This window comes from Phacochoerus africanus, chromosome 11, assembly GCF_016906955.1.
Source record: "Phacochoerus africanus isolate WHEZ1 chromosome 11, ROS_Pafr_v1, whole genome shotgun sequence".
Taxonomy (NCBI): domain Eukaryota; kingdom Metazoa; phylum Chordata; class Mammalia; order Artiodactyla; family Suidae; genus Phacochoerus; species Phacochoerus africanus.
In genome coordinates this window covers 84917196-84930731 of record NC_062554.1, presented here as the reverse complement: position 1 = coordinate 84930731, position 13536 = coordinate 84917196, and the positions used below count along the sequence as shown (strand labels likewise).

The following is a 13536-nucleotide window of genomic DNA, read 5'->3' as shown; positions in this document are numbered from 1 at the left end:
TTAATGGGTGACAAATGTCAGTGCACTGAGTTGAGCTATATCTGGCCTTTATGAGTGCTTCTCTTCATTCCCCTCCTGAGTCATTTCACACATGCTGTTGTGGGTTGAATTTGGCCCGCGCTCCCTGCACCCCCAAGATAAATTCCAGTCCTAGCCCCTGGCACTTGTGAATATGACCTTATTTGAAAAGAGTCTTTGCAGATATAATCAAGTTAAAATGAGATCATATCGGTATAGAGTAGACCCTAAGTCCAGTCTATAAGAACAGGAGAAAGGATGTAGACAAGGTGGGTAGAGAACACCAGTGGTGATAGAGGTGCAGATTGGAGTGATGGATCTACAGGCAAAGGAGAGTTCAAGGATCCCTGGCAGCTCCAGAAAACTAGGAAGAGGCAGGAAGGATTCTTCTCTAAAGCCTTCAGCGTGGGCAGTGGCTCTGCTGATAACTGGATCACAGCCTCGAGGTCCTTGAGAAGATACATTGCTGTGTTAAGCCACCCAGTTTGTGGTACTTTGCTGTGTCAGCCATAGGAGCTAATACATATGCCGGGGGTGGGGGGACATGCTTTTAGGCCCAGAGGGATCATCTTCTTTGAATTACTTGCCAAATGGGATGGGAGTAGAGAAGCCCTACTGATGTTTGAATAATAATAATGTGCCGTGACAGAATCTTGGATTTGAAAACAGCATGTAATGCAATGCATTGGGCAAAAAGTTGTTCACATGGTACTTAAAAGATCTTTTTAAGGCATCATATTTTTTTGTGCCTTAAAATTGAGGTGATGTTACTTTGAATGCAAATGTCGCAGTTGCTTCAGGTTACCATTTCCTCTTTCTGCCTCCTGTGTCATTATCCTCCACCTTTTAAAAATACTTTTGCTATTTCCTGGCTGTTAATTTAGCCCTATTTAGCTTTTTGATGATATTGTATGGATTGTCTTTATAAGCTTTTGACTTAATTTTATGGTCTTATTTTTTTATAAATCAGAAGTATTACAGTGGCTGTTTCGACCAAAGCAATGAAATCTACATGTTGAAATAACTGTTCTAATTTAATACTATTTCCAACAATGCTGCATCTATTTACAACTCAAGATATGAAGATTTTGTACAATTAGGCTAAAACTGATATTGGATGCAGGTAGCAGGCTGAGTCCCTGGAACATGATACCAAAATCTGACACAGTGAAGAGCACATTTTAAGAGACATTTTTGCTACCATAAAACAAAAAGGCAAGGGAGGATTCTGCAATATGGATCCAGGTCACCTTCTCCTACCCTTTACAAAGCCAGAGAGCTCACCCCCACATTCATGGGAAGAATGACTAGAAATTTCTTGTGGCCCATGTAGGACAATTATTTTTTTTTCCTGTCTTTTTTTTTTTTTTTTAAAGGGCTGCACCCTCGGCATATGGAGTTTTCCAGGCTAGGGTTGAACTTGAGCTGTAGCCACTGGCCTACGCCAAAGCCATGGCAATGCCAGATGAAAATGCCGCTAGAAACTGACAGAACAGTGTAAACCAATTATAGAAATGGAAAAAAAAATCATTAAAAAAAACCTTTAATCTGTGTATGGTACATAACCACAGTCAACAAGAAAATGTAGACAAAAAATGAAATTTAGACATCTTTCTTAATTACATAATTATTAGTAGTATAGAAAGGACATTTAGGTAATATATGTATTTTACTCATCAGACTGATGCTAATGCAAACATGTTGTCTCGCACATATACTTGAAAAATCATTTTAATGTTTGAGACCAAGTTTTCTTTTCTTTAAAAACTCATTGCTAAGATATTTATTTGAAAAAAAGAATAAAATCATTTCACAGTTACTCTATTTAAATTTGGAATGCAGTTTATCCCTCAAAGGATGAGGAAATAAAAGATCAACTATGGTATTTAGGCATCTTCCTGTTAATTTGTTTTGAGTTTACCTTACACAGCAGACAATTATTAGAATAAAAAAGGCCTTTCTCATTGAAATTGCAAATAGTGAGTCCTGATTTCAGATATCTAGTTAACTTCGGGTTTTCAAGGAAACAAATATTTTATTTGATTTTTATAAAAAAAAATTATCCACTAAAATTTTGTCTCTACAGATTGAGTTTTTGCTCACTGTTTTCATTACCATGTTTCAGTGCTTAGCACAGGACCTACAACATAGTTATTTGATAAATATTTATTGAATGAGGGAATGAAATTAATACATTCTAATTAGGTAAAATGCATAGTCTGAAACTTTGTAACTACATTTCTTCTTCTTTTTTTTTTTTTTTTTTTTCTCTTTTGATTTTTAGGGCCAAACTTTCGGCATATGGAAGTTCCCAGGCTAGGGGTCAAATTTGATCTGGAGCTGCCGGCCTAGATCTCAGCCAGAGTACCTCAGTGTTCCAGCTGCATCTTCGACCTCTGTCACAGCTCACAGCAACACCGTATCCTTAACCCACTGCATGAGGCCAGGGATTGAACCTGCATGCTCATGGGTACTAGTCGTGTTCATTACTGCAGAGCCATGATGGGAACTCCTAGAATTGCATTTTGGATCAGTAACTATAGTGCTAGCTTTGGTTGGCATGTGTTTGTTGAGAGATAATGTAAACTGTCACATTTGATATTAATAGATTGGTTGAATGTTTGAAGATCTTTCCATCTGTCTACAAGTTATCTACCACATTAATTATGGATTGTCAGGTATAGTTTTGGACCAGGATTTACCTGTCATGATTTAGGCATAGTAGGGAAATCTGTTTTGGACAGAAGTGCCCTGTGCCACTTAGTTGAACAAACTTGCTATACAACTTTAGTTAGGAGATAATCTGGAGGGAAAAAAAAGTCCAAATCATAGGCATAAGTATTAATTTGGTATTAATTTCTCAAAATGGGTTTTTAGACCATTTGGATCATAATGATTTAGGCACTTGAATGATAAGCACCTAAGACCTCATGTACTTAATGATATATTTAATTCTGTGATGTAGGACAAATTTTTCTGCAGTGCAGTGCATCTGACATGCTCTGCATTTGAGCTCACTGGGTGTGGTCTGGGAACTATCTGCCATAGGACCATGGCAGGTTGCATTACAAGGAATAGGTTAAAATTGCCAGGAGGCTATATGTTCCTAAGGAAAGGCCATGGTTATTCTTAGATACATGGTGGTTCCCTCCAGGCTCTATCAGTCATATATTGATAAAAACCTACCAAGGTGAACCTTATCTATATTCAGATAAACTGAATTCAGATTGAGTGAACTGATCTTTGAGAGTTACCTCATTTTAACTGAAAGTGAAGTTTGGTGATTTTTTTAAAAAAAGTTTTTCTTCTTTCTTTCCCTCCAACATAAAACCTTACTATTGAACAATAATTGTAATATTTAAATGCTACCATGTTTTCTTTGACGTTATACTTGTAGTAAGAAGACTTGGGTAACCACTGCCATATAATATCTCAATTTACTTAAAGATTTAAAATCAAATCTTTAACCATTTATAGAAAGAGAATATATATTTATTCTGAATTTACTGATGATAATTTTAAAAATGTCAGTATTATGTGTTTATAGTTTGTCCAAAAATCAAGAATTTCCTTGGGGGTATAATTTTATTGCTTTCACATTCTTTCCTACTCTGTTAAGTCTAATGAAGTTTATCTGTTCTCTAGGTGACCTACAAACGAGACCTGTATGCAGCTGAATCCATTATTAAGGGTATGTTTAGCCTTATGATTGCTGATTCCTGTGTTTCAAAAATGTAAGCCAGTTCGGAATTTCTCATGACATTTTAAATCCCAGAATTCTCAGAAGTATGAATGCTGTGGGCCATGGAGTTCTGTGATTTGTTTTTTGAAAAATAATTACATTTATTTTGTTTCCTGCTTTGAATTCACATAAGGTGATTTATGTTACATTGGCTTTGATTTTTTATAAAGGAAATAGTTATTAATTTGAGAAAAGTATGTGACATTGACACTCTTAAAAGTGAAAACTGATATTTTAATTTAGAAAGATATATTTCATTTTATTAAGAAAACTGTCTACCCACTTCCAACACTGCCAGTTTCATACATTAGACCATATCTTTTGTATGAGAAAAACTTTTTTTGAAAGGGAGAAATTGGACTGAATGATTTTTAATGGCTCTGGTTCTGCCAATGACTGATGTTGTAAGTTTAGATAACTGCATATTTAATAACCTCCTTCTCATTTTCACCTCCAACTCTAGGTCAACTACAAAGAAATGTATTTCATAATCAACAAATATTTATTTACTTGACGCTGCTAGTAATGTAATGATGCACAAGGGATATTCTCTCTGTATTTTTGCAACTTGCACAGTTTAAGTTGGTTTTTTTTTTTTTTTTTTTTCTTTTTAGAGCGGTACCCTCAGCCTATGTAGGTTCCCATACTAGGGGTTGAAAGGGTGCTGTAGCTGCTGGCCTACACCACATCTACAGCAATGCTGGATCCAAGACACATATGCCACCTATACCACAGCTCATGGCAATGCCAGATCCTTAACCTGAGTGAGGCCAGGGATTGAACCTGCGTCCTCATGGATGTAGTCAGATTTGTTTCCACTGAGCCACAATGGGAACTCCCTAAATCATATATTTTTTTTTAACCTCACCACTGTTGGCCTTTTAGGTCAGATAATTTTTTGTTCAAGGTACTGTTTTGTGCCTTATAGAGGCTGCCTGGCCTCTGCTTAGTGAATCCCAGAAGCACTTTCCCCGCCTTACCTTCCCCCCTGCCCCTTGCTGTGACCGTGAAATCTCTTGAGAGCACTACTGTTAGATATATATAGTGCTAGTCTAAAATCAGAGGGGGCCGTTCCCAAGCAAGGGTGGTACTTTGCAATCTGTTAATAACTGACTCCTTCAAAAACAGGTTAAGGACAGAACAGTGTACTCATATACCGAATAAGGAATTTAGTAAATTCAGACTTTGAAGTTGAAAAATACACTGAATGGGAATTGTGAATGCATCAGCTTTTTTTTTTTTTTTAATTTTTAGGAAAGCCTATTTGACAATCAATTGGCTTCACAGTCAGAAAACTGAAATCTTTTCTCTGTTCATGACATGCTATGTTTGCAGTTTATCCTTGTGTTTTTTGTCCTTTTTTCAGAATATTTTGTTTCAAACCATTAATGTACTGTGATTTCTGCATCTGTACATTTGTGTATGTAAACAGATCATCTATAGCCATAAATCAAAATGTTGACATAGATTTACATATGAGCCAGGCAATGTATAAACATTACTCTGAAGAAGTTGCCTAAACTATGATGTAGTTGGTTATACTCTCAACACAAGGAAATAAAAAACTCAGTTTAGTTTCTTTAGAACATCATATCTATATTACCTAGGTAAAATGGAAATGATTTGTTTTGTGAAGAGTTAGTAAATAGTTCAGCTGAGGATTCTATACATTTTAATAATTTGTCTATATATAATCAAGAGTAGGCTTCTTTGGAGTTCCCTGGTGGCCTACTGGGTTAAGGATCTGGCATTGTCCCTGCTGTGGTGCAGGTTCAATTTCTGTCTGGGAAACAGCCTCATGTGGTGGACATGGGAAAAAAAAATAGGCTACTTGTATGAAAGTCTATGTTTTAAGTATATTTTCAGTGGTTGAGTTTTAGAAATTGTTTTCTGAGAGAAATTGTTGTTCCTGTTTAGGTATGTTCTAGTATGCTACTTTCAAGTACTTAAGTATTCAACATTTATTCTCGGGGAAGTAAATCTGTTGAACTGGGTGTAAACAGCTGGTTTGGAAAACCACCTCCTCACATTCTTTAAGATTTGCATTTCTAATAACTTGCCAAGATAGTCTGATGTTGCTCTACCCTTTGAGGACCCCTGCTGTGGGGCCTTCTTGCTCTTGGTTTGGGTTTCTAGACCAGCAGTGTTGTGATTACCTGAGAACTTTATTCAGCAAGGAATGTCTGGGACCACCATATTAAGTCAGAATCTGCATTTTAACAAAAGCATTGATTCATTACTTTGTATATTAATTTCCAGAAGCATTGTTCTAGGGTGCTCTTTAGTCTTTTTTCGTCCATTTCTTTTTAACTAATCTTAATTGCATTTAGAGCTAAAAGTGTTACTATATTCTGTCACCTGCAAATGCTTGTCAGTTCACTTGAGGTTTTTTTCTGCCTTTATGACTTGCACTAATCCTATCTTTGGAGCTTAAAAGTAGAAATACTTGTAAACATAGGAAAAAGAAAACTTAGATTTTTAAAAAAAGACTGCTGTATACCATATTTTATTTTATTTTATTTTTTTGTTTTTCTAGGGCTGCACCCGTGGCATATAGAGGATCCTAGGCTAGGGGTCAAATTGGAGGTATAGCCACCAGCTTACACCACAGCTGTAGCAATGCAGGATCCCAGCCGTATCTGCAACCTGCACCACAGCTCATGGCAATGCCGGATCCTCAACCCACTGAGTGAGGCCAGAGATGGAACCTGTAACCTCATGGTTCCTAGTCGGATTCGTTTCTGCTGCGACACAATGGGAACTCCCTGAAAACAATTTTTAAAAATGTTTAAGAACTTTTTTAGAGCTCAACATTGACTAACTTGGTGTGACTCTCTCTTAGATTTTTATTCATGGAAGGTGGGAAGAATGTCTACTCTTGTCTATCCTAACATTGAGTTAAACCAAATTTATTACTAAGTTAAAGGTTATAGCTATGTATTTTTTCTTCAGAATCTAAGGCCCTTATATTATAGGAATAGGTGGCCCTTCCACTCTTACCTGTTTTCATCAGATACATATTGAGCTCAGTGTATATACATTTCTTATCTTTTTAAAAAAGAGAAATAAGAGAATATTGGTGAGTATGTGCTTTGGTCAAGGTTTAAAACCAGGAATTGGAGCACCTGACACTCCTGCTAGGAGCTTTGTATGTTACTTAATTTGTTCTTTATATTAATGTAGATACTATTGCTCCCACTTTTGCAGGTGGGAAAACTGAGGCTTGGAGAGAGGAAGTACTTTCCTCTAGGTCACACAGTAAGAGTAAGAGCCACAACTTAATCCCAGTTTTCTGTTCTCCTTAGCTCTCCCGTGTACATTCTGCCACTTCACCCTCTTGAATCATGTAGTTACACTGACTATTAAAGTGGATATTGGATTCAGTATCTCTCTTTGGTGGATACAGCAAATGGTTTATAAAATTTGGCCCGCCCATTCAGGTTCTGTTGGGTTAAAACTGTATCTTCAGCTGGCCTTATAAAGAATGATCACACAATTGAGACGGTAGACATTATCTCCTAGGGCTATGCCAAGCACAGTATTCTAGAGAAAGTGGGAAAAACAGTGAAATGGAAGGTTTTTAGACATGATGACAAAGAGTAAAATTAAAATTCAAAATCAGAATATTAAAAAAAAAAGGTTTGGGTACTGTTGAGTTTCTTTTTCTTTTTTTCTTTTCTTTTTTTTTTTTTTGGATCCTTAACCCACTGAGCAAGGCCAGGGATTGAACCCTCAACCTCATGGTCCCTATTCAGATTCATTAACCAGTGAGCCACAATGGGCACTCTTACCCTTTTTTTTTTTCTAGTAGTTTAGCATATGTTACCTAATCATGACCATTTTTCCCTCTTGTAGGTTGGGCATTATTTTTCACTCTGATATAAATGCTTAGTATTCTCTAAGTTTTTTTTTTTTTGAGCCGCTTTTTAAACTTAAATACCAGTTTTCACTGGTCGACAAATTAAGCAAGAAAATAGTTACATCAGAATATACTTAGTGTTTTCCAGACTCTATAAAACATTGTTAGCATAAATGTCATGTCTTGTAAGAGCATTTTGTACTCCCAGATTTATTTGTCACTGAAACAGCATGCATATTTTGGTCCTTCTTAATTTATGTTCAAATCATATCTTTAGTATGGGAATTTTGATGCAACTAACATCAGGAGAGTTATTAATACTACAATTCTCAAATTGTGGTTTATATCAAGTCTCAAGATCTGACTTCTATTTTATGTTGTTAGATAAGTTTTATATTTAAGCTTTATTTTGCCGTCAATATATTTACGTGGGTTTCCATTTATAGTGAACTGTTGAATAATAGGAAACATGTTTATAGAGATGTACTCTGAGATTTCTTTTACAGTTTTTCACACAGCATTGAAAAAGGTATGGCAAATCATCCATATACTGTTGCATGAAACAAAGCATTCTTAATATTCCTTTTTCTGAAGTAGAGAATTGGATTTGGTCATTGTTCTTTAATGTTTAACCCTTTTTGAATTCTCCTGTATGTGAAATTTAAAATATAAACTTTTTGAGGTAGTAGCGTGATTAATTGGTACATCAAGATACTGGGCTGATATGTTTGTAACAAAGTGGTATTGTAGGTCTGTCGCCCAAGCTGGCTGTTGGAGCCCACCCAATGCTGTTCTGAGTGTTCAGACCTATGAAACCATTAGAGTGGTAGCAGATGCCAGCAGTAACATACTTTTACCTATGCTATGCAAACAGTTCCACCCCACACTTGATTTAATATGCTGAACATATCATGGCAGAAGGATGATTATTATAAAAATTTCTAAGATGAAAAGCCCCTAAAGAGTTTCTAAATAAAAATTGCACTTATTTTCTACCATCATCCTTCATTAGATCTTTTGATATATTTAATTTTGTGGCTAGAGTGTTTTTAAAATGGTTACGATGGTTACGATTTTACTTTTCTGGTTATGATTGTACAAACCCAAGTAAGCTAGTGCTGTTAAAAAAAAAAAAAGCCTCATGATGGTTTAAATAGGTAAAATTGAAAATGATTTCATTTTAACTGCTTAATATTTAAATAGTATTAATGTTCATACAAAAATTGTCTTTTCCTATTCATTTGTTTTCCATTTGCAAAGTGTTTATTTTAAAGGAAATTAATTGACCTTGAGTTCTTAGAAATACAGTACCTACTGGTTTAGAAATTTAGTGTTTATTCTGAAAATAGATTTTTACTTTCAGTATAAGTGATACAGGTGATGTCTTTCAATGTAAAGTATTTAGGAACAGTCAAGCTGTAAATTCCCATATGTGCGTTTTATGTTTCATAGAGTTTTTAAAGAAATTATACCGGTAGGCAAACAGTTGATCCTTTTGTGCTTATACATCAAAATTAGCTGAATATACTATTCTTTTTGTCTTTGAGGGCTGCACCGGCGGCATATGGCGATTGCCAGGCTAAGAGTCAAATTGGAGCTGTGGCTGCCAGCCTACGCCAGAGCCATAGCAACACAGAATCTGAGCCGCATCTCTGACCTATACCACAGCTCATGGCAATGCCAGATTCTTTTTTTTTTTTTCTTTTAATTTTTTTCTGCTGTACAGCATGTGGACCAAGTTACTCTTAAATGTATACATTTTTTTCCTCCCACCCTTTATTCTGTTGCAATATAGGCATCTAGATAAAGTTCTTGATGCTACTCAGCAGGATCTCCTTGTAAATCCATTCCAAGTTGTATCCAATAACCCCAAGCTCCTGATCCCTCCCTCTCCCCCCGGGCAGCCACAAGTCTATTCTGCAAGTCCATGATTTTCTTTTCTGTGGGAAGGTTCATTTGTGCTGTATATTAGATTCTAGTTATAAGTGACATCATAGGGTATTTGTCTGTCTTTCTGACTCATTTCACTCAGTATGAGAGTCTCTAGTTCCATCCATGTTGCTGCAAATGGCATTATGTCATTCTTTTTTATGGCTGAGTAGTATTCCATTGTGTATATATATCACATCTTCCTAATCCAATCATCTGTTGATGGACATTTGGGTTGTTTCCATGTCTTGGCTATTGTGAATAGTGCTGCAGTGAACATGCAGGTGGCAATGCCAGATTGTTAACCCACTCTGCAAGGCCAGGGATCGAACCTGCTTCCTCACGGATGCTAGTTGAGTTTGTTAACCACTGAGCCACGATGGGAACTCTGATGAATATACTTCTAAATTGATTTTGACCGAAAGGTATAAAATCAAATAACATGTGAATAAGACTGATTCATTGCTACTGAGAATGAGGATGATTGTGTTAACAATGTGTGTTATGCATGTGAAGAAATTAATGCCTACGTTTTTTAGTGATTCAAAGTTGTGGCATTTTTAAGTGCAAAATATTTTTTAATCTTTTCAGTCAAATTGGAAAGATAAGAAACTTTAAATTGGTTTTCTTCGTCTGTAACTGGACTATGCTTTACATCTGTGGTGTGTCCTCATCAGGATTTTCTTGTTAAACAGCCAGTGATGACAACATTTGTATTATTAACCATGCTTTTTGGACAATGCAAAGTGACAGCTAAAATTTTACATAGAAACTGTAATTGTTGATGTGCCTGGCTTTTGACGATACTTCATTTTCCAAATTTTCACATTAATACCATGACTTCTTTGTAAACAATGTACTTTTTGTTCTTCACTCTCTTGAAAATAGTACTGTGACTGTATCTTACATGAATCTGTAAGAATATTTGCGTCAAGCTTTAATTAGTAAGAACAGGAGGGCTACAATTTGATTTAATAGAAGTTTGGTTTCTTGGGAATCTTATTGTTTAAAAAAAAGTAAATTGGGAAGTTAAATATTGGGTCAAGATTAGAGAAAGTCTAGTTCACTTTTTTGTTCAAGTGTATGAACTCTTTAATTTGTCATTAGCAAAATACTAATTGAAGCATAGGCAAGCAATCTGTGATGTTTAAAAACTTCTAAGGTCACAGTGAGGTGTTAAGCAAATAGCTAAATAAGACTTGATAGCACATAAAAGCCAGCCAGTTATACTTAACTCTGATGTAGGTAGGGAAAAAAAAACCCAACACAACAAAAACTGCAAACATGACGTTTATGCTGTAGCAATAATACAGTACGTTTTGTGAGTATCCTGATGAGTAACTAGCCTTAGAAAATTTCATTTCCTTCATACTTATTTCTCTTAACTAAGAAAGAATATATACTTTGAAAAGCAAAAAACAAAACGAAAAACCAACCTGCATCATTTACTTGGGAAACAGTAATACCTTTACAAGTTAAAAACATGTGCAAGAGACAAGATGTCACATGTCTGCTCCTTACTTCTAGATGTTAAATAGGAAACTTCGTTCTGTATTCAGTGACTCATTTAAAAATGTTGCTAAGATCTGATACAAATCTTAAATTCTACCCATGTATTGTTGTCCTAAAATTGAAACATAATCAATAGTAAAGCTAACATTCAGAAGACCACTTTGACCTTTTAATGTGGGTATGTATAGTTTCTTTTGCAGGACTCTGTTTGCTGTCCTTATTATCCAGTTGTCTTGTAGTCAGGGCTTGTTAACTACTTTTCCTTGTTTGTCTGCCTGCTGTCCCTTCCCATTCTGAGAGCTTCCTCCATCAAAGTGTTCAGAGAAGCCTAAGGTATTTTTCTATAGATGAAACTGAGACCGGGATTTCAGTGCTCAACAGTGGTGATTCTGTTTAATGCTATGTGAAAATCTTTCATGCGAGATAGAAAATAAGACTCTAAGATTGACTTTTAATTCAATGAGCTAAACAGAGGAATAGAAAATAACTGCCCTCACTTTGAACGGATTTGGGCTTGACAGCTTTTGGAAAGGACTTTATCTGGATTTGGTACAGCTGTTTCTTTACTTATGCACACTAAAATTTTGGCTCAAGAGGTCAATATAGTTAATGAGACCTGATGGAGGTTCACGGTGTTAAATGTTTCTAAGAAAATTGAAGATGGACTTCTGTACTTTTTGCCTACTTGCTTGTAGAACAAACCTAGTATTCAGGTTTATTTCTCTCTGTACCATTGTGTTTGACAGTTTTTTTTTTTTTTTTGGTAAAATAGAAACACCATTCAGAGCACTGATGAGTCCCTACTCAAGATTAATTGATACGGAGTTCCTGTTGTGGCACAGCGGAAATGAATGTGACCAGGAACCATGAGGTTACAGGTTCGATCCCTGGCCTCATTCAGTGGATTAAGGATCTGGCGTTGCCGTGAGCTGTGGTGTAGGTCACAGATGCAGCTCGGATCCCACATTGCTGTGGTGTTGGCCGGGAGCTACAACTTCGATTAGATCCCTAGCCTGGGAACTTTCATATGCTGAGGATGTGGCCTTAAAAAGACAAAAAGACAAAAGATTAATTGATGGTGGTATATGTCTAGGTGTTCCTTGTTCCTCGTTAGTGTGTCAGTGGATTTGTCCTACAGTAGAGATTTTACATGTTACTGTTTTGTAAAGTTACATGAAGTTTACAAATTGCATGTTTTCTAACCCTTCAAGGAAGACTGTATACTTTATGCATGCCAAGAGTTGCAATCATCAAGGACAGGAAGATTATTTTTTTCTTTTTATGTTTGCACATGTGGCATATGGAAGTTCCCTGGCTAGGCATCAAATTGGAGCTGCAGTTGCCAGTCTACACCACAGCCATGGCAGCACCAGGTCCAAGCAGTGTCTGACCTACACCGTGGCTCACAGCAATGCAGAATCCTTAACCCACTGAGAGAGGCCAGGTATCGAAACCGCATCCGCATGCATGCTAGTCAGATTCATTTCTGCTGTGCCACCACAGCAGAATTCCGGGAAGAGAAATTTCTTTAAAAGATGAGTATATGGAGAGAGGACAAGATGGCGGAGGAATAGGGGGACACGCTCGCCCTCTCCCACAAACACAACAACAAAAAGCACATCTACAGAATGACTCGCACAGAACAGCAACCAATCGCTGGCAGAAGAACCTAAACTCCAATAATGGCAAGAACTTCGTGACATTACAGGGCAGAACGGGAGAAAAGAGGAGAGTTGAGAGAAGGTGAATCCGAGCGGGACGGGCGTTCCCAAAAGGGAACTGCGGAGGAGAAAGGGATCCCGCACCCTGGAAAGTCACCTACACGGGGGAAAGATCAAACGAACCGGAGGAATCTCCAGATGCAGAGAAGAGTGTAGCAGTAAGTTGGAGTATGGAAAAGCTGATCAAGAACTGAATGGGCCATCTGAACTACGGGCACAGTCACCAAAAATTGAGATGCCTGGGTGGGGGCTGGGCACCGAGACCTCTGCTCCAGAGGTTAGTCCCCGAGAAAGGGCCGGGGGATGCCTGGGTAGGGGCTGGGCACCGAGACCTAGGCTCCAGAGGTTCGTCCCCTGAATGGGGGGGTGGGCGGAGCGGAAACTGCTTAGGAGGTCTAGAAACCATTTGACGGGGCAGAGACTGCCTGGGAGACTAGAAAACAAAGCTGTCGCAGAGGAAGGGAGCAATACTCTAGGGGCGGGGAAGTGGAAAGTGGCATCAGAGGGAACCTGGGAGAAGAGCATGGTCTGCGCCCGTGCTGGGGAGGGGAGAGAAGAAGGGGTGGATCCCCATAGACTACCCCCAATGCTACAGCAAGCTTACAGGCCTGCTAGCTAGCTGAAAGCTGTGCTTCCCAGTGCATCCCCGCCCCCCACCCCCGCCACCCCCTGCGCTCTTGCCGAACCTGGGGCTGCCTGCCATCCAGCAGGGCTGGCCTCAACAATTTCCTGAAGCCTACCACCGCAGGGGCTGT

General features: G+C 37.7%; 1 protein-coding gene across 1 annotated transcript in view; it reads left to right on the top strand.

Annotated features, from left to right (window-relative positions):
• Nucleotides 1–13536, top strand: part of CRPPA (CDP-L-ribitol pyrophosphorylase A) — a 301491-nt gene that overhangs the window by 80429 nt on the left and 207526 nt on the right. Inside the window, exon 5 of the mRNA XM_047753666.1 lies at nt 3664–3709. Coding sequence (XP_047609622.1) covers nt 3664–3709 — 46 coding nt within the window. The remainder of the gene's footprint in view (nt 1–3663; nt 3710–13536) is intronic.